The 20141-nt window shown below is 66.0% G+C and overlaps 2 protein-coding genes and 1 long non-coding RNA gene across 10 annotated transcripts; 1 reads left to right on the plus strand and 2 right to left on the minus strand.

Annotated features, from left to right (window-relative positions):
- On the plus strand, window positions 1-12993 carry CC2D1A (coiled-coil and C2 domain containing 1A). 5 transcript variants are annotated; one of them, XM_051828040.2, is made up of 29 exons: window positions 1-327; window positions 2298-2433; window positions 3633-3748; window positions 3865-3930; window positions 4105-4239; window positions 4339-4549; window positions 5770-5900; window positions 6135-6207; window positions 6311-6382; window positions 6490-6620; window positions 6740-6812; window positions 6925-7076; window positions 7185-7284; window positions 7366-7538; window positions 8626-8748; window positions 8838-8896; window positions 8986-9102; window positions 9690-9763; window positions 9840-9898; window positions 10008-10059; window positions 10150-10249; window positions 10600-10690; window positions 10899-11024; window positions 11130-11194; window positions 11510-11576; window positions 11660-11786; window positions 11890-11966; window positions 12408-12455; window positions 12552-12993. In XM_051828040.2, the coding sequence occupies exons 1-29, from the start codon at window positions 268-270 to the stop codon at window positions 12891-12893; spliced, it is 3156 nt and encodes a 1051-aa protein (XP_051684000.2). In that variant the 5' UTR covers window positions 1-267; the 3' UTR covers window positions 12894-12993. The 5 variants fall into 5 exon arrangements, with proteins under 5 accessions (XP_051684000.2, XP_051684003.2, XP_051684001.2 ...); XM_051828043.2 differs by having other exon boundaries at window positions 12566-12993; XM_051828041.2 differs by having other exon boundaries at window positions 11513-11576.
- LOC138845644 (uncharacterized) lies at window positions 1573-2308 on the minus strand. Its single transcript, XR_011382860.1, has 2 exons — window positions 2168-2308; window positions 1573-2061 (listed from the first exon to the last, which is right to left on the minus strand). It is a non-coding gene; the product is annotated as an uncharacterized lncRNA (long non-coding RNA).
- PODNL1 (podocan like 1) lies at window positions 12588-17448 on the minus strand. Of its 4 annotated transcripts, none has more exons than XM_070058868.1 (10): window positions 17208-17439; window positions 16826-16850; window positions 16300-16393; window positions 15966-16030; window positions 15745-15854; window positions 15302-15458; window positions 15030-15145; window positions 13948-14605; window positions 13572-13720; window positions 12588-13465 (listed from the first exon to the last, which is right to left on the minus strand). In XM_070058868.1, the coding sequence occupies exons 1-10, from the start codon at window positions 17369-17371 to the stop codon at window positions 13315-13317; spliced, it is 1689 nt and encodes a 562-aa protein (XP_069914969.1). In that variant the 5' UTR covers window positions 17372-17439; the 3' UTR covers window positions 12588-13314. The 4 variants fall into 4 exon arrangements, with proteins under 4 accessions (XP_069914969.1, XP_069914970.1, XP_069914972.1 ...); XM_070058869.1 differs by having other exon boundaries at window positions 16826-17044; window positions 17208-17432; XM_070058871.1 differs by lacking the exon at window positions 16826-16850 and having other exon boundaries at window positions 17208-17434.
- Between the last annotated feature and the right edge of the window lie 2693 nt (window positions 17449-20141).

Genomic DNA, 20141 nt, shown 5'->3' on the forward strand with positions numbered 1-20141 from the left:
GGAGTTGTAGTTTCGGTGAGGCGGGCCCGGCGAGTCCAGTGGCCGCGCTCCGGTGCGGCGGCGCCCAAGGGCCAAGGCGGAAGTGGGGCAGCCACCTGGCAGGGGGAAGGCCAGACAAGGGCGCGAGGTTGGCGGCCGGGGGACACCGACCAGGAGGCGCGGGGCTCACGAAGTGGGCGTGCACGGCGACCGCCCCCCCCGCCCCCCGGGAGGAGGCAGCGCAAGGCCAGGCGCAGGGGCCGGTGGTCCAGGCATCCAGCCTGGAAGATGAACAAGAGGAAGGGACCTCCGGGACCCCCGGGCCGAGGCGCTGCAGCCGCCCGCCAGGTGAGTCTGAGCCCCAGGGCTCCTCACCCCGAGTCACACGCGCAGGGGAGGGCCCCACCCCCCCGCGGAAGCCTGATCTCCGCCTCCCCCCAGGTGAACCCCGGTTTCTCGCCCTCCAGGAGAGGCTCGAGCCTCCCCTCACCCCCAAAGCGCGGCCTACAGGCTTTGGGTCCCCAGCGCCTGGTGCCCCGCCCCGGGCTCGAGGCCACCTGTTGCTACATTAGCTCAACTGGGGAGGGGCCGCCCCTGGACCTGGCTTATCCAACCCTTGCCCTGGCTGGGTTCGTCTTATTCCCTTTGCTCAGATGAGTTCACCGAGACCAGCAGAGGTGCAGACAGCTGTCCAAGGTCACAGGGATTAACAGCTTGGCCGAGTTAAGTCCAAGTCCAGAACTGCCGCCATAAATCCGCGTGTCTGTGGCTGCTGCCTCTCCCCCACCGGCCCACTCCTCTGCCCCAGGCACCAACGGAGTTTGATTTATTCTCTGCTGTGGCATAGCCGGGGAAGGCCGCCACCTGCAGTGCCGGCATCCCATAGGGGCGCCGGTTCGAGTCCTGGCTGCTCCACTTCTGATCCTGCTCTCTGCTATGGCCTGGGAAAGCAGCGGAGGATGGCCCAAGTGCTTGGGCCCCTGCATCTGTGTGGGAGACCCGGATGGAACCCCTGGATTCGGCCTGGCCTCAGCTCTGGCCATTGCAGCCACTTGGGGGAGTGAACCAGAGGATGAAAGACCTCCCTCCCTCCCTCCCTCCCTCTCTCTCTGTATCTCTGTCTTCCAAATAAATAAATAAATCTTCATTTAAAAAAATTTCATTGAGATGACTTATAGAGTTTATGAAACTCCATGAGAGGAAAAAAAGAATGAAAAGGCATTTGTCTTTTTTTATTTTTAATAACTTTTTGAAAGTTATATTTATTTATTTTGAAAGAGAGAGAGGGAGAGACAGAAACAAAGAGCTATATCCGCTCCCCAGATGGCTGAATTGGCAGGGGCTGGGCCAGGCCAGAGGCAGGAGCCAGGAGTTTCATCCGGGTCTCTCATGTGGGTGGCAGGGGCCCAAGTACCACTGCTTCTCCCAGGCCATCAGCCGGGAGCTGGATCAGAAGTGGAGCAGCCGGGACGGGAACCCTGCCGCCCCCGTGGGATGTTGGTGCCGCAGTGCCGCCCTGTATCTGTCTGTTTAACGTAGCACTCGATAAATGTCATGGTGTGTCCTGGTACTTGGAGCCATACTGAAGTTTGGCTGTTTTTTTAAATTTATTATTTAAAAGACTTATTTATTTTTAAAGATTTATGTATTTACTTTGAAAGAGTTACACAGAGAGAGAAGGAGAGGCAGAGAGAGAGAAAGAGATGAGAGAGCGAGAGGGAGAGAGAGAGAGAGGTCTTCCATCCGCTGGTTCACTCCCTAATTTGCCGCAATGGCTGGAGCTGCACCGATCCGAAGCCAGGAGCCAGGAGCTTCTTCCAGGTCTCCCATGCAGGTGCAGGGGCCCAAAGCCTTGGGCCATCCTCTGCTGCTTTCCCAGGTGCATTAGCAGGGAGCTGGATCGGAATTGGAGCAGTCAGGTCCCAGCCCGGGACCTGCAGGGGATGCTGGCATCGCAGAGGGAGGCTTCACCTGCCGCGGCCACAGCGCCGGCCCCCTGTGGCCCACTTTCCCCTTCTCCACCGATGTCAGGGTTTCTGGCCAATGCGTCCACTTGCCTGCACTCGCCCTGTGCCGAGGACACTGGAGAGAAAAGCTGGAGTGTGTGGACTGTTCCCACACTGCCCTGGCTCTCTCCACCTGCCCCTAGCCCCAGAGCGCCAGGCCCAGCCCGGGACACCCGTTCCACCTGTCCCAGCCTCCTGGGACGCGGCTTTCCCCAGGGAGACCTCCGTTCCGTGCTCCTGAGGGGACTCGGCACCGTGGCAGCTCCCGCCGGCCTCGCATGCACCCGCAGCATCTGCCTCTTCTTCCTGCAGCTGGGCCTCCTGGTCGACCTCTCCCCGGACGGCCTGATCATGCCCGAGGACGGAGTCAATGATGAGGAGCTGGAGGCCGAGTTCCTGGCCCTGGTGGGAGGCCAGCCCCCAGCCCTGGAGAAGTTCAAAGGCAAAGGTGAGTTATGCGTAGCGCCTCCCCCTAGACGTTTCTCTGTGCCACAGCGCTACCCGCCCCTCGCCCTTTAAAGATTTATTTATTTACGTGAAAGGCAGAATGAGAGAGAGAGAGAGAGAGAGATCTTCCATCTGCTGGTTGATTTCCCAAAGGCCTGCAACAGTCCGATTTGGGCCGGGCTGAAGCCAGGGGCCAGGAGCTCCATCCGGGTCTCCCACGTGGGTGCAGGGGCCCAAGGACTAGGGCCTTCTTGTACTGCTTTCCCAGGCAGGTTAGCAGGGAGCTGGATCGGAAGTGGAGCAGCCGGGACTGGGACTGGAACGGGCGCTCCTATGGGATGCCGACGCACAGGTGGCCGATTAACCCACTGCGCCACAGTGCTGGCCCAGCATCCACCCGTCTTAGTACCATGAACAAAGACTGGGGGACAAAAAACTGGGGTGTGCGTTCAGGGAGACACGCCCTAGCAGCTGTCTGCCCGGGCTGGCAGAACCGGTAACATCACGCCCACTCGAGGCAGCGACGGTGCTGTGAGTAGGTGTGGTTTTCCGTGGCCTGCTTCCTATCTCCGTGCACTCTGGGGGTGAGCAGGCTGTTCAAGGACACCCCGCCCCACCCCTCACGCACTGCGCAGGTGCAGTTCTGTGTTCCCACTGCGTGTCACACTGGCTCCCGCTGCACGGGTTACAGAGCTGCCGGCCTCAGGTTCAAAGTTAACTAGTGAGCTGTCCTTAAGTCAATAAGGCATCTCCAGGGCCAGGGTTCGGCTCCGTGGCGAAGCCACCGCCACGTAGGACCCCCGCATCCCATATCGGGAGCACTTGGATTTGGGTCCTGGTTCCAGCTTCCTGCGCGGGTGCACCCTGGGAGGCAGCCGCTGATGGCACCGTGTGTGTGTGTGTGTGTGTGTGCGCGCACACCAAGTGCTTCGTTCACCATCTGTGCCCACCGCCTCCCTGCGCGGGAGGAACTGCTGTAATCCCCCCGTAGAGCATGCGGAGAAGCCCGACCCCCGGGGCTGGGGCTGGCACTCAGGAGCCCGGGTCCAACCCTGAGGCTGCCTACGGAGCAGCTGAGGCCATGGGAGCTTGCGGGGGGCTGGGCCGCCCCCTGTCCCTCGGAGCTGTGGCTAGCCAGGACCGGAAACTCCGGGCCCGGGAAGATCCTGCCCCTAGCTGGGGACCCCCCTTTGCTACCAGGTCCCCTGCCCATGGAGGCCATAGAGAAGATGGCCAGGCTGTGCATGCGGGACCCGGACGAGGACCAGGAGGAGGGGACAGACGAGGAGGATGTGGAGGCGGACGATGACCTGATGGTGAGCAATTCGGGCGTGGTGTGGGCGTGGTGTGGGCGTGGTGTGGGCGTGGCTTCCTCCCTGGGCCCGCCCACGGCCGCCCTCACACCCCGCCTCCGGGCTGTGTCTCGCTGCAGGCAGAACTGAATGAGGTCTTAGGGGAGGACCCCAAGGCCTCGGAGCCCCCGCCGCCCGTGACCCAGGTACGGCTCTCGCGGCCGGCTGCCACTTCCTCCCGTGACCTGGCGCTGCAGGGAAGGGGGAGGCAGAGGCAGGCCTTGGAGGGAGTGGGGGTGACAAGGCAAGGAGGGGGCGGGGCGGCCGAGCGGAGCACCCCCTTCCCCAACTGCACCGCGTGTCCCTGGCGCCTCCCGCAGCCCAAGCCCGCAGCCCCCAGCCCAGGCGTGGGAGCTACCTTGCAGGACAGACTGAGGCTCTACCAGACGGCCCTGGAGAGCGCGAGGCAGGCCGGGGACAGCGCCAAGATGCGGCGCTACGACCGAGGGCTTAAGGTGAGCAGGCGGAGGGTGGGACGCAGGCAGCCCCACGCCCGCGCCCCAGCCCCTGCCTCCCACTTCTCCCAAACCCACCCCTCACCGGCTCGTCCCCAGACGCTGGAAAGCCTGCTGCTTTCCTTCCGGAAGGGCCATGCCATCGACGAAGAGGACATCCCGCCGCCGGTGGCCCTAGGGAAGAGCCCGGGGGCCGCTCCTGGCCACACCCCGGCCCCCGCCCAACCCGAGTCCAGGCTCACCCTGGAAGCGCCTCCCCTCAGCGCTCCAGCGACCCCTGCAGGCTCCATCAAGCCCCAGCAGCCTCCAGGTAAGGCGGTGGGCGGGGCCTGGGTGGGTGCTAGGAAGTGAAACGGGTGTGTGTGTGTGTTTGTATGGAGGAATATTAGACAGCCCTGAAAATGACAGAATTCTTAGCATCTGCTCCCACCCCCCAGGTAGGCCTGGGAGACGCTAGGCTGAGAGAAATTAGCCAATCACAAGAACGCAAATCCTATAGGACTAGACATGGAACTGTGAAATCCAGAGACAGGAAGTAGAATCTGTGTGTGTGTGTGTGTGTGTGTGTGCACCCGCATGCCGGGGACCGAGAGGAAGGAGCGGGGCAATGCGTGTTTCATGGACTCCCGACTTTCCCTTGGGGAAGATGGAGAATGTTCTAGAGAGATCAGAGCGGTGAGGGTTGCACAGCACTGCCAACAGCCCAGGGCTGGGGCAGGCTGGAGCCTGGAGCCTGGAGCTTCCATCCGGGTCTCCCACGCCGGTGCCGGGGGGCCCAAGCCCTTGGGCTGTCTCTGCGTGTGCCTTAGCAGGGAGCTAGGTTGGAATCTGAGCAGCGCCCCAAGCTGCAGCCTTAGATGGGCACTGTGACAGTTTTCTTTCTCAGATGACGATGTTTGCCACACACTGCCAACAGGCACGTTGGCTGCTGGCTGCATTTGAGATGAGAGATGGGAGAAGTCACCTTACAGGGAGTTTGGGGGTGGTGAGTGGGCGAGGGTGGCCCGTGTTGTGGCTGCACCAGGTGAAACCAGTGCTCGTGACGCCGGCATCCCATTAGGGGAGCCGCAGGTTCGCGTCCCGGCTGCTCCACTTCCGGTCCAGCTCCCTGCTAATGCACCTGGGAAAGCAGTGGAGGATGGTCCAAGTGCTTGGGCCCCTGCACCTGTGTGGGAGACCCGGATGGGGTTCCCGGCTCCTGGCTTCAGCTTGGGCCAGCCTTGGCCATGGTGGCCATTTGTAGCTATTCAATAAATAAACTCAAGAAACAAACCAGTCAGAGTTCTTGATGTCCTGCAAAAACCCACCAGTGACTCCAGGGCCTGGAGCTGAGTCCCCATCGTGCTAACTTCAGGCTGTGTGACCACGAGGAGGGCAGCATGTCCCCCCTCCCCAGCCGGCCTCAACTTCCCCATCTGTACAACGGGCCCAAGAACCATCTGGGTTCCAACAGTGATGGTGTGTGCGTTGACTCTGCCCAGGCCCCAGGGGCTTCGCATCCATTGTTCCCCTCCCCTCCCGCACCCCCAGCTCCAGGTCCCTGCAGCCCCGGCCCCCTGGCCCAGCTGCAGAGTCGCCAGCACCAGTACAAGGCGGCCGCACTGCACGCCAAGCAGCAGGGCGATCTGGCCGCCGCCACCAGATACTTCCGCGTGGCCAAGGTGCGTCCCGCCTGTGGGCGGCATGGGGTGGGGTGGGGGGAGGGGGAGGGGGAGGAGCCTGGGACGCTTCCCCCTCTGGAAGAGGGGCAGGAGGGGACTGAGCAAGATGGCGTCAGCGAAGGGGCAGGGCTGGGAGTCGCGTCACTTGTCAGGGCGTGGGGTCTGCCCCCGCTCCCCACAGATTCTCGGGCCCACCCCCAACCGCAGCCTACGCCCCCGTCTTTCTCCTCCTAGAGTTTTGATGCTGTCCTAGAGGCCCTGAGCCGAGGGGAGCCCGTGGACCTGTCCCGCCTGCCCCCTCCGCCTGGTGAGGACCCCACCCGGCTAGAGTAGCCTGGACTGTGAGGAGGAGGCAGGGGGTTCCCCAGGCAAGCCCCCCCCTCCATTGGCTCGGACCCCTCTGTCCCCAGACCAGCTGCCCGCAGACCCGCCGTCACCAACGCCGCAGGCTCCGCCCCCTGCCGCGGCACCTGCCTCCCCAGGTAGGCTCCGGGGCTGCCCTGGGCTGGGCACGCTGGGGCAACAGAGTGCCCGACCGCCCTGGATCCTGAGCCCTTCCCCCACCACCCCCACCCCCGGTCCCGCCCAGAGGTCCCCTCGCCCCCGCGGACCCTGCTGGAGGCCCTGGAGCAGCGGATGCAACGCTACCAGGTGGCCGCGGCCCAGGCCAAGGGCAAAGGCGACGCGCGGAAGGCGCGCATGCATGAGCGCATTGTCAAGGTGTGTGGAGGGGGGCATCTTGGGGCGGGAGTAGGTGGGGGGGAGCAGGCGGCCAACCCTTCCCCTCCCCCGCAGCCCTCCCACCCCTGGGGTCACCCCACCACCTGTGTTCCCCGCAGCAATACCAAGATGCCATCCGGGCCCACAAGGCCGGCCGAGCCGTGGACGTGGCCGAGCTGCCCGTGCCCCCAGGTAGGCTTGAGACCCCCTTAGGTGGGGGAGGAGCCCCGGCTGGACCAGCACCATGGAGTGCTACGGGTCCTCACCCCCCTACCCTGCCCGGGCCACCGCACCGGCCGCCCAGGCTTTCCCCCGATCCAGGGCCTGGAGGCCACGGAGGCCGCCCCGCCGAGCCTGGTGGGCGTCCTGGCGACCGCCATGAAGCTGGCCAACCAGGCCGAGGGCCCAGAGGACGACGACGATGATGGCGACGACGGCGACGAAGCGCCCAAGAAGGTGCGCGGGGCTGGGGCCTGGGGCCTGGGGCTGCAGGCCACGTCCATGTTGAGTGGCAGCCTCGAGCCAGCCACGGCCAAGGCTCTGATTTCTCCTCCATGTCCTCAGAGGCACAGCAGCCCTGCGGCCCCCACAGCCCAGCCCAGGGCCCCGCAGCCGGGCCCCACGCCGGCCCCCAAAGCAGCCCCGAAAGGCACATCCACCAGAGGTAGGCAGCCCAGACCCCGCCCCCGCTTCTCTGCCCCGCGGCCCCGCCCTTGCCCTGCAGAGCCCCCTCCTCTGCCCGCAGCCCAGCAGCAGCTCGCCTTCCTGGAGGGCCGCAAGAAGCAGCTCCTGCAGGCGGCGCTGCGAGCCAAGCAGAAGAACGACGTGGAGGGCGCCAAGATGCACCTGCGCCAGGCCAAGGGGCTGGAGCCCATGCTGGAGGCCTCCCGCAACGGGCTGCCCGTGGACATCGCCAAGGTGAACTGCGCAGACGCGGTGGCCTCGTGACCCGGAAGGAGTCCCAGTAGCCCCGCCCACACCCCCACTGTATCTCCAAGGAGGCAGGCGTTTGGTGTCTCTCGCTTGTAACACAGGGCTGGCCGGTTCTGCATTGTGGGGTCTCCTGGAACCCTAAAGTGGGGGTCGTCCTTGACCTCGAGACCCCAGGGACTCACTGCCCTGGTTGTGTCCATACAGGAGAAGAAGTGAGAGAGAAAAAGTGGGGCGGTTTCCTTTAAAGGAAGTGACCTCATTTTTTCTTGCCTCCCATTGGCAAGCATGAGTCATGTGGCCATGCCTAGCTGCAAAGGAGCCTGGGACTTGTAGTCTTTCTGGGCCACCACATTCTCAACCAGAGGGGAGACATTTAGCAGGTTCAGCCCCTTGGGACCAAACAAGCTGTGTCTCTCTCGGCATCATTTTTCTCCTTGGGGAAGTGGGGATGGTGACCCTCTCCACCTCAAAGAAAGAAAAATATCCAGGATTTTTTTTTTTTTAAGATTTATTTATTTGAGAGGCAGAGTTAGAGAGAGAGAGGTCTTCCATTTGCTGGTTCACCCCCCAGTTGGCCTCAACGGCCAGAGCTGGGCAGATCTACAGCCAGGAGCCAGAAGTTCCATCCGGGTCTCCCATGCAGGTGCAGGGACCCAAGGACTTGGGCCATCTTCTACTGCTTCCCAGGCCACAGCAGAGAGCTGGATTGGAAGTGGGGCAGGACTTGAACCGGCACCCATAGGGGTTGCTGGCACGGCAGCTGACGGCTTTACCCGCTATGCCACAGCGCCGGCCCCTCAGCTGTCTTCTGGCATGCAATACCTTACTTTAAAATGGGGGGGGGGGGGGCAGCACTGCGGCATCCCCAGCCCCAGAACAGAGCCTGGCGCACAGTAGCAGCTCCACAAACAGTGCTGGGGGTGGGTGGCTGACGGATGGGGTCTGCAAGTGCTGTGTGGCCGATGGACCAACAGCAGCGTGGGGGGGGGGCGGTGACACAGCGCTGGGGCAGGGATGGTGGCCCTGGCTGGCCAGAGGGCCCCTCCCCCACCAGCCTGCTCCTTGGTGCCAGGTGCCACCTGCCCCAGTCAACAAAGATGACTTCGCCTTGGTCCAGCGGCCTGGCCCGGGCCTGTCCCAGGAGGCCGCCCGGCGCTACGGGGAACTCACCAAGCTGATTAGACAGCAGCACGAGGTGAGGGCCCCGCCCCTGCCCCAGCCCGCCCCGGCCCAGCCAGGGTCTTGGCCCTGCTCCCCTGCCCTCACACCCCTCTGCTGCCCTAGATGTGCCTGAATCACTCCAACCAGTTCACCCAGCTGGGCAACATCGTGGAAACCAGCAAGTAAGTGCCCTGGTGCCCCCCGCCCCCCAGCCGGCCCCCCGCCCCCCTCCCCCCCGCAGCGCCATCCTGAGCCAGGCCCCGGCCAACAGGTTTGAGAAGCTGGCAGAGGACTGTAAACGGAGCATGGAGACGCTGAAGCAGGCCTTCGCCCGGGGCCTCCCCACGCCTGTCGCCCGCTTCGAACAGAGGACTTTCAGCGTCATCAAGTGAGCCCCCGGCCCCCACAGTGGTGGGTGGGAGGCGGGCTGCAGGGTGTGCAAAGGCCCTGGGGCTGGCACGAGGTGCCCCTGGAAGGTGGCAAGAGCCGGGCTGGCGGCGGTGTTTGTGGCGGTGGGTGTAGCAAGTGCTGAGCTGAGCCTGCGCCCTGGGCCCAGGGACACGTTAGGATTTTTTGGGGGGTCCATCTTTCTTCTTGCTGCAGTCTCCCCACCCCCTGTGGGTAACAGACTCCTTGCCCTGGGTCCCTGTCACCTCGGCCCCGCCTGTCGCCCCAACTCTGCCCACCAGGCACGGTACCAGACTGCTGCCTCTACCCACACACCTTCCCTGACCCATGGTGGCCCCTTCCTGACCTCTGAAGCCACCTACCACAGCACCTCCCCGGAGAAGCCCTCCCTGACCACCCACCCTGCAGCGGCCCCCCAAGAGCAGGCTGTGCGCCTTGCCTCCGTGTGAACCCTCTGCAGGGTCTCTACCCTACACACGCGCGTAGCCCGGGTCAGGGTGGGGGGAGGGGACGCGGCAGGTGCACAGTGGGCTGAGGCGCGCGCCTGTTCCCTCACCCGCCGGGAAGGGTCTTCCCGGATCTCAGCAGCAACGACTTGCTCCTGTTCATCCTCAAGGCCAGCAGCTTGCCCACGCCCCCAGGTGAGCGCGGCCGGGGTCACGGTCACGGACAGGGGTAGGGGAGAGGTCAAGCTCTGACCCTCTGTCTGCCCAGCAGGGTTGTCCCCCGGCGACCTGGATGTCTTTGTCCGCTTCGACTTCCCCTACCCCAACGTGGTACGTGGTGGTGGGGGCGGGGGGGACCTGGAGCCCTGATGGACTGGGGAAGGGGGCTCCGAGGGCAGCTCGCAGGCCCCTGACCTTTCCTGCCCCCCTCCCGCCCCAGGAGGAAGCCCAGAAAGACAAGACCAGCGTGGTGAAGAGCACGGACTCCCCCGGTAAGGCAAGGCGGCCGCCGCTGCCCTCCCGACCCCCCAGCAGGAGGCGGGTGAGACCCGGCCTGAGCCCCTCCCACCCTCCCCACGCAGAGTTCAAGGAGCAGTTCAAACTCTGCATCAACCGCGGCCACCGCGGCTTCCGGAGAGCCGTGCAGACCAAGGGCGTCAAGTTCGAGGTGGTGCACAAGGGGTGAGCTGGGGCCGCGGCTGGGCGGGGCGGGGCGGTGGCTGGGCGGGGCTGGGGGGCTGGCGGCAGCGGGGCGGGGCTAAGGGCGGGGCCTGTGGGCTCTGGTGGGTGGGACGGGGCGAAGGGGCGGGGCCGTAGGCAGCGTGGGGCGGCAGCGGGGCGGGGCTAAGGGCGGGGCCTGTGGGCTCTGTGGTGGGTGGGACGGGGCGAAGGATTGGGGCCGTGGGCCCTGAGCGGTGGGGCGGGGTGGGGTCAAGGGGCAGAGCAAGTGTGGGGCGGGGCCGATGGGTGGGGCTGGGGCGGGCCCTCAGCTCACGGCCCCCCTCCCCCTGCCCCGCCCCCGGCACCCACAGCGGGCTGTTCAAGACCGACCGGGTGCTGGGGACAGCACAGCTGAAACTGGACGCCCTGGAGACGGCGTGCGAGGTCCGGGACGTCCTTGAGGTGCGAGGGGTCCCATCTGCTGACCCAGCCCCCCACCCCCATCCCAGGCGTCCTCACTGCCCAACCGGAAGTTCCCCCAGCACCCTGCTGCCTTCTCAGCCATAGCCCCCCCACCCCGGGCTCCTATTTCCGGAAATGGCCGCTGCTTCTTCCCCGCCCCTGCCCCCCCACCTCCGACCCTCAGCCTCCCCTCATCCCCCTACCCCAGGTCCTGGATGGGCGCCGGCCCACGGGGGGGCGGCTGGAGGTGATGGTGCGGATCCGCGAGCCGCTGACAGCCCAGCAGCTGGAGACGACGACCGAGCGGTGGCTGGTCATTGACCCGGTGCCCGCAGTGAGCGCAGCCCCCCGCCCCTCCCCCGGGCGGGGCGGGGGGGGGGGAGCTGTGGCTCGGGAGCCCCAGGGCTCACAGCACCTCCCCCACCCCCACCCCCCACAGCAGGTAGCCGGGCCCAAAAGCAAGGCTCCTCCTGTGCCTGCCCCGACGAGGGAGCCGGGGAACAGGTGTGTCCCCCCACCCCAGCCTCCAAGACCTGGCCTGGGCCCCCCCACCCTGGTCCTGGAGGGGCTTGGTTTTGAAGAACTTAGTCCAGACACCCAGGCTTTGCGCGCCCCTGCTTGCCGTACCCTGGCTGCCTGCTTCTCTGCCCAGCTGTCTCCTGTGGCCACCACCTCCTGGAGGCCCTCCCTGATCATTGCCTGGGTCATGGGCTCCCCAGGGGTCACCCTCTCCTGCTCTGTCCCCCCCACCCCGACCCAGCATGCCTGTTGATTGCAGGGGGCTGGGCAGCCCCTCACTGCCCGCCCCCGCCCCCCCAGCAGGTCAGCCCGGCCTCTGCACAGCCTCAGCGTGCTGGCCTTCGACCAAGAGCGCCTGGAACGGAAGGTGGGTGGGCCCAGCGGGGCTGGGGACGTGGCGGGCGGTGCATGCGGGCCTAGACGGGGTGCTCACAGTCCCCCATCCCCCAGATGCTGGCCCTCAGGCAGGCGCGGCGGCCGGTGCCCCCAGACGTGGCTCAGCAGTACCAGGACATCGTGCAGCGGAGCCAATGGCAGAGGGCGCAGCTGGAGCAGGGCGGCCCGGGCATCCGGCGGGGTAGGGGCCTGGGAGCTGGGGATGCGGGGGTCCCGGGGCTGAGGGGCGCGGGGCCTGGCCCGGGGAGGGGAGGCGGCGGGGCCCAGCCTGCTCCCGCCCGCAGAGTACGCGGCACAGCTGGAGCGGCAGCTGCAGTTCTACACCGAGGCCGCCCGGCGCCTGGGCAACGATGGCAGCAGGGTGAGTGTGGTGGGCCGGGGGTGTGGTCTGTGGGGGCGTGGTTAGAGAGGAGGCGAGGCTGTGGGTGTGACTGGGCCGTGGCCCAGGGAGGAGGCGGGCCAGGGGCGTGGCCCGGGAGGAGGCGGGGTCAGGGGCATGTCCGTGGGGCGTGGTCTGGGAGGAGGTGCATCTGTGGGCGTGGCCCTTGGCATGACCCGACAGCAGGCGGGGGTCGGTGGGCATGATCGGGGGTGTGGTCAGGGAGATGGTGAGGCTGTGGGTGTGACCAGGGTGTGGCCCAGGGAGGAGGCGGGCCGGGGCGTGGTCCGTGGGGTGGGGCCGGTGAGCGTGACCAGGGAGGGGGCGGGGCTGGGGCCTGTACCTTGGCGCAGCCCGGGGAAGGAGGTGGGCCTGTGGGCGTGGTTCGTGGCCCTGACGCTCCGCCCCCCTGCCCCCAACCAGGAGGCAGCAAAGGAGGCGCTGTACAGGCGGAACCTGGTGGAGACCGAGGTGAGCCGCCGCGTGGGAGGCGGCCAGGGCTGGGCCGACTGGGGGTGGGGTGGGGGAGAGGCAGCGCTGGGTTTTGAGCCCTCCTGACCCCCCCAGCTTCATTCCCCCAGCTGCAGCGGCTCCGCAGGTGAGGGCCAGGCGCCCCCTCCTCCTCGTCGTCCCTACCCTGGTCAGCGGGGCCACCGAGCAGACAATCAGCGGACAATCGGTTCTGGACTCCTCTCACCCCACCCCTCCCCGCTCCGGGCCCCCAGCCCAGGCAGAGCCGCTGGGCCGGCGGGCGGCAGCGCCAGGCCTGGTGGGCGCGGCCCGGGAGAGTCCTGTTTGCACAGCCCAGGAGCCGGGAGGGCGCCTGGGACCAAAGCCCCAAGGGCCCCTGCGAGCACTTTACCCCCTGGCCTTCCTGGACCCCCCAAAGAAGCCGCTGAGCCTGGCTGAGTCCCCCCCAACCCCCGCCTTGGCTGCTGGGGGGGTCGCCCTGGCCCAGCTCGGACCCCCAGGGTCCACAGGACACAATAAAGAGCCCAGGGCACACCCAGCTCGGCTCTGTGCTGTCTGTCTCAGGCCGGATCTTCCCCAGGCCTACCCAGCCCCCTGGAGGTGGGATGGGGGTGGGAGTGCGCTCAACAACCGGGCCCCCATTTCCCCAGGGGGACGCAGGGACAGGGAGAACCCCAGAAGGTGGCCTGGGGCGTGGTCAGTGCTCAGAAAACTTAGACTTTTATTGTTAAGGTCGGGTGTGAGGGCCTGTCTGGACCTGGGGGCGTGGTCTGCTTAAGCCACTCCCCCAGGTGCCCCCAGTACGGGGCCTGGGTCTGCAGTCCACAGCCAGCCTGCCCAGTGCTGGGCCCCTCCGGGCTCAGGAGCCCCCCACCCTTGGGGCTCGTGTAGCCTTGGGCGGCAGCCGGACCAGGACCGGCTCCGGATTGTCGGCCGTGTCGACCACGCGCAGGTGCGGGAGGCCCAGGAAGGCCTCGGCCGAGATACTGGTCAGGTGCAGCTTGTTGGCCCTGCACAGAGGGGCGGACGTGAGGGCAGCTGCCCGGGGGGAGGGAGGGGAAGGAGGCCCCCCCCCCCGCCTCCGCCCGCTGCCCGCTGCCCGCCCCCACCCCCGACCTGAGGAAGAGGGCGCGCAGGCTCGGTGTGGTCAGGAAGGCCTCGGGCCCTATGTGGCTGATGCGGTTGCCCTGCAGGTGCAACTCTTGCAAAGCCTCGGGCAGGTCAGGGGGCACAAAGGACAGCTCGTTGTGGCTCAGGTCCAACACCTGGCAGGTGCAACAGGGCGCAGGTGGCAGCACCGAGCCCGGGCCGTCGGCCCCGCCGGCCCCTCCCCCCTCACTTCCGGGCACCCTCCCCCTGGCCACGCCCAGGCCCCAGCACCCATCCTGGCTGCCCCGATTCCTGCGCTGGAAAAAAGAGCCCCCGGCGCGCAGAACGGGAAGAGGGGACAGCCCGGGGACAGCAGACGCGGCCAAAGCCGCCCGTCCCTGACCTGGAGGGCCTGCAGCTCGTGCCACGCGCCGGGCCCGATGTCACCCACGCGGAGCCGATTGTGCGCCAGGCTGAGCTCCCGCAGCTGGGCCAGGCCGGCCAGCTGCTCGGGCTCCAGGGCCCGCAGCTGGTTGCGCTGCAGCCGCAGGCTGTGCAGGCTGCCGGGCAGGCCGGACGGCAGCTGGGTCAGCTGGTTCCCGGCCAGGTCGAGGCTGCGCAGGGCCCGCAGCCGGCGGAAGGCCCGGCGGTGCACGCGGGCGCTGGCCAAGAGATTGTAGGCCAAGTTGAGCTCGGTCAGGCGTGGCGTGGCCGCCAGGTCGCGGGCGCCCAGCGCGGCCACGCGGTTGTGGGGTAGCACCAGGGCCCGCAGGCGGCGGGGCAGCGCCGGGGGCACGCGCGCCAGCCCGTTGCCGTACAGGTGCAGCGTGTGCAGGCGCCGCAGCGGCCGCAGGGCCCCAGCCGGCAGCCCAGAGGTCCCCAACTGGTTGTGCTGCAGCAACAGGTAACGCAGGCCCTCGGCCCCGCGGAGCCGCTCGGCGTGCACCTGCCGGATGTGGTTGCGCCCCAGGTGCAAGATGGCCAAGCTCCGGGGCAGGCCGGTGGGCACGGAAGCCAGCTGGTTATGCGACAAGTCCAGATACTCCAAGCTGTGCAGTTTGCTGCGGGAAGAGGAGCCGAGAGACAGAGCGCGGGCGCTCAGAGCAGGGAGGGGGTGGGGCGCGGGCGGAGCGATCCTGCAACATTTCAGCCGGAATTGAAAGCTTGGCGGATGCCGAGTGAGGGCCGGGTGGGAGATAGATCGGGGGTGGGTGGGAGAGCTCGGGGTGGCCCTGGCGCCAGGGTGACTTGTAGGAGTGAGCAGTCCCGAGGACAGCCTGTGGTGGTAACGGCCATGAAGACCTAGATATGGGGTAGTTAAGGCACCCTAGCTGGTGGCAGCCTGGTATACAGTAAGCGCCTACTAAATGAGCCACACAGGGGAAACGGACTGCAAGTGGACAACCCCCCAGGCGTCGATGCTCTCAGCCCCTCGACTGCCAACGCGGGGTTTGCAGTCCCACGCGGCGCCGCCACAGGGCCCACCTGAAAGTCGTGTTGTCCAGGCCGCCGTCAGTCAGCTGGTTGTGCTGGAGGTACAGTTCCCGGAGGTGGGTCTGGCGGCTCAGGGCCCCTCGGGGCACTTTGGAAATGAGGTTGTTCTGAGGAAGAAAATGAAACCCGAGAGTCTGCGAGGGAGCCATGGCAGCGGCGGCGGGGAGCCACAGAAGGTTCTTGAGGGAGGCAGTGACCAGGAGCGGGCGCCGCAGTGGGAGGAAGGCTGGGTGGGAGGTGAGGGCGTCCAGGAGGAGGCGCACCTGCAGGTGCAGGCGCTCCAGTGAGGGCGGCAGACTGGGCGGCAGGTAGCGGAGCCGGTTGTTGGAGAGACTCAGCGTGGCCACGGCCTCGGAGCCGCGGAAGGCGTCGGGGGGCAGGCCGGCGTTGGCCAACTGGTTGTTGTGGAGGTACACAGACCTGAGGGGAGCCAGGCTCCGGCCACCAGCGGCGCCCCCTCGCCGCCCACCCCCGGTGCCCCGCCTCGCAGCGCGCGCACGTGTGCGTTGCAGTGGACACCGTGCGACTGCGCACGCGCGGGTGCACCTGCGAGCCTGCTGTCACCACCTGTCCCAGGCAGCATGCAGGATCCAGGATCGCTCGTGCCCAGTTTCAAACACATACAGACGCACGCATGCACGCACCCGCGCCCAGAAATGGCGTGAGGACTCCGTCCCTACCCCAGGGGCCCCAGGCCAGGGGCTACCTGAGCGCAGGCTTCTCCCCAAAGGTGAGCGGGAAGACCTCCATCACTTGGTTGGCCGCCAAGTCCACGACGCGGACGGAGCGGGGCAGGAACTGAGGAGCCACTGAGAGCTGTGGGGCGCGCGGGGAGGGGGGAGGGGTACAGCCGTGGCTCCTGGTGCCGCCCCCCACCCCCGCACCCACCACCGCCCCAAATGCCCGGCGCCTGTCCGGATCACCCACCTTATTGTTGGCTACGTAAATGTGTTGCAGCTCAGTCAGGGACTCGAAGGCTTCGTCCGGCAGGCCTGGAGGGTGCGGGCGGCGAGGGGACCCCCAAGGCCTGGTTTTGGGGTACGTCTCTGCTCCCAGCAGCCCCATCCCCCGCTACTGGATCCCTCCGCAAAAGCCGCAGACCCCCCCCCCCCCTCCGCCCCAACCCCTGACTTTCCACCGGCTCAGCAAGGGACACTTCCAGGAAGAGCCGCAGGGCTGTGGGCAGCCGCTGGCGGGGGAGGGCCGCGCCGCGCCGCGCCGCTGGGACCTCCGTCCCACACACAGGGCAGAGACCTCTCACCCTCGGAGGACAGGAGGTTGTTGTGCAGGTCGAGGGTACGCAGGTCTCGGAGACGCGACAGCTCGTTGTAGGGGAGCTCCTGGAGCCGGTTGTTCTGTGGGGTGGGGGGTGACCCAGAATCCGGGTTCTCAGTATATCCCAGGACACCCCGCCAGCCCCACAGTCAGCCCCGATAGCCCGCAGCCCTTACAGCGCTGGAACCCTATCGGGGGACCCCAAACGTCCCCAAAGAACCCCATCACCCCACAATCGACAGCAAAGAACCCCGCAACTGCCAGGGTCCTGTATCCCCATCACCCACAAATCACAAAGACCTGGGCGCCAACACCCCATCCTCCCCGCAATCACCCCATCGTTGCCCCCAAATGCCTCATCCTCTCCACCCCCCAAGACCCCAGAAACACGATGCAGACCCCAGCTCCCCAAGCCCTCAGCACCCCCCACACTCCCCATATCTCTGCCTCCAGTTCCTTTCCCCTCCCACCTGCACCCCGCCCACCTGCGCCCCCCCCCCACGTCTCCCCACCTGCAGAGAGAGGTGCTGAGCAGCCCTGGTGATATTGTGTGGGAACAGCTGCAGGTCCAGGCCGGCGCAGTCCACCGTGTCCGCCCGGGGACAGGAGCAGCGCCAGGGGCAGGCCCGGGGCGGCGGCTGCGAGCTCTCCCCCAGGTGGGGGAAGTTGGGGTCCTCCATGCCCAGGCTCAGTGGGGACCCCAATAGCAGCAGCAGCGGCAAGCTCCAAGGCTGGGGGCGGGAGGGAGGGTCGTCATGGCGACGACAGCATCCCCTCATTAGAAGGGGCTGGAGGAGTGGGGCGGCCAGGGTGGACGCAGTAGCCAGTGGGCAGAGCCGGGGTGTGTTGGGGGGGATGGGCCTCACCCTTGGACCCTCCCCTGCCCCACCTCACCATAGCCAGTGTCGCCAGCAGTGCCGATCAGGGCTCCTTAATGGAAACCAGGAGGCCACCTCCTGGAGCGTCTGCAGTCCCCCCCCCCCCACCGCCCCATCTCCCAACACAAACCACCCTCCTGCCAGCTTCCTCCCAGGGGCTGGGGGGGGGGGCTGGCCCATTCCCTTGCCCCGCCCTGGGGAGTGCAGACAGGAGGCCGGATGGGGGTGGTGAGGACAGCTCCTCCACTCCATCCCCGCCTCTGCTGTCGTAACCTCAGCCAGCCTCTGGGCCCAGGGCCCACAGGAACAAGGAATGTTTGGGGAAAAAAAAAAAAGTTGAGATTTGCCTGGTCTGGTATTTGGGCCGACCGCAGCTGTAGGGGGTTGGCTGGGGGCTGGGAGAAGCTTCGGGGGCCCAAGAGAGTCCCCCCCACACACACCAGGAGCTGGAAGGGGGGCGGCGGTGGCAGCGAGGGGTCAGGGGAAGCCAGGGCTCAGCCTGGGAGCCCTCCTCGGGGTCTGGCACCCGGGCCCCCTTGGCAACCAGACACACAACTCCGCCCTCCCCCTCCCCAAGTGGCCACAGCCGCCTGGAAGGAAGTGACACGTCCCGGTGCTGGCCAGCCCGCCTACTCCGGCCTTGTCTAGAAAGTGTAAGGACCCCAGGGAGAGAACAGGTACAAAATGCATTCACTCGGCGACACCGAGCACCACCAGGCAGCCTGGACATTGAGTCCTAGTAGGGTTCAAGTCCTAATTCTACTTCTATTCCAGCCCGCTCTGCTGGTGCGTGCCCTGGGAGGCAGCAGGTGGTCCTGTAGATGCAGCCGGGGCTGGGGGGTGGGGACCAGAGAGGCAGGACAGGTCCCACACAGCACCCATGGCAGAGCCACCTAGGGAGCCATGGGCTGCATCGGGTGGGCGGGAAGAAGGGGGGGCCAAGATGTGGGGTGAGGTATGGAGAGAGAGGGGTCTACACAGAAACCCATTTGTCCAGGCGCCCGGGAGCCTGGGAGCTGCACGGGGACTGGGACAGGCGACAGGCCTTCTCTGAGCAGAACAGAACAACAGCAAGTACCAATTCTTCGTGTGAGACCAGTGCACGGTGGATCGAAGCCCCTCATTTGTCGGCCACAGCAATGGGGCTAGCCCCAAGAAGACTGGCGTACTGCACCAGTCCTAGCTCTGGGAAAGCAGCAGCCATAAGAAACTGAGGTGTTAGGGTTGCTGACAGGTTGCAAAACAGAGAACCCTCACCGTGCTAGCTCATGCAAACAATGTCATCTATTGGTGCACGAATGGAAAAGATAGGAGAGAGGGGCCTTCAGGCACCGCTGGATCCAGGCGCCCTCTCTACCAGCTGGCTTCTTTGGGTGGTGACTATGTGGCTCCACCCCTCGTTTAAGGGGAAAGTTCCAAGCGTCAGTCTCCTTGCCTCAGCACTGGTTACACATGGGTGAAATATGCTCATTGGCCAGGAACCTGTTCCTGGCTTAGTCTTGCTGCTGCAAACTCCCCTCCCCCCACACTGCCCAGCCCAGCCCAGCCAGCAGCTGGGCAGGGACTGTGTTGGAGTTATGGTCACCATCAGTTAGCCTCAGGGGCCCACAGAGAGCCTGGTGCACAGGGCGTTGGGCATGTGGAAGGGGTGTGGGTGTCGCTCGAGTGACCGTGGAGGGCAGGGGGCAGCTGTGGGGAGCGGCGGGGGGGGAGAGGTAGTGAGAGCCTTTGGGCAGGAACAAGAGGCCGATGGAATCGCAGCTGTCTGGGACTGGCATTTGGTGCGCTGGTTAAGACGCCTTTGGGGATGCCTTCCTCCCACATCCGAGTGCCTGGTTCGAGTCCCGGCTGCTCCACTTCCGAGCCAGCTCCCTACGTGTGTGCACCCTGGGAGGCGGCAGTGATGGCCCAAGGACTTGAGCCCCTGGCACCCACGTGGGAGACCCGGATGGAGCTCCCGGCTCTTTGAGAATTTACTGATTTGAGAAGCAGAGAGACAGAGCTCTGCCATCTACTGGTTCAGTCCCCAAATGCGCATGATGGACTGGGACTGAGCCAGGGTGAAGCCAGAAGCCAGGAGCTCCATCTGGGTCTCCCACATGGGTGGCGGGGGCCCAAGGGCCAGCCCCTGCAGCCCCCCGGGGATCTGCAATAGCAGGAAGCTGGAATCGAAACAGAGCCAGGACTCCAGTGCAGGCACTCGTGTGTGGGATGCAGGCGGCACAGGAAACCTTTCTTTAACTGCTAGGCTAAAACCCGCCCCTGGGGGATACCCCTTGGACATATGAGCCTTGGGGGTGCTCCTCAATTAATATCCAAACCATGGCATAGAGGAAGACGAGCCGGAAGCCGACACTAAACAATTACCTTTATTACCATAATCTGCAAATAGGCACAGCATTGTAACTGTTGCACCCATGGAAAATGATACATGATGGACAGCATCCCATAAACTTGTCCATCTCAAAGATAGTTGAATCTATTTTTTTTTTAAGTCCTTGTCTTTGATCCAGCCGGGCCGCCCAGGGATGCGCGCCTGTCCCCGCTCACCCAGACTGGGGACCGAGAGCCCTGGGTTCCGGATTCTGGCGCCTCAGGACCGCATAGACGGTCATCATCGCCCCCAGCCCTGAGGCCTAGGGTCTCCATGGAAACCCAGCAGCCACAGCGGGGGCGTGACGCCGTCGAGACGAACAGGTGTCTGCTCCTATCCGGATAAAGTCGTCTGGGCGGGGAGAGCAAACGGGGCTTCTGATTGGTGCGTCCTTGCGGGAGGGCGGGAAAAAGGCGCCGCGCCGCCGAGGCTGTTACCGTCGCTTCCAATCAAGAGCCGAAACAGCCTTGACGGACAGGCGTAGCGGGAAGAGGCCCCGACTGCGGGCTTTCGCCCAACCGGCGGGCAGCCGTCCGGAGACAGGGCCAATGAGGAGGCGGCGGGGGTGGGGCGAAG

This window comes from Oryctolagus cuniculus, chromosome 16, assembly GCF_964237555.1.
Source record: "Oryctolagus cuniculus chromosome 16, mOryCun1.1, whole genome shotgun sequence".
NCBI lineage: Eukaryota > Metazoa > Chordata > Mammalia > Lagomorpha > Leporidae > Oryctolagus > Oryctolagus cuniculus.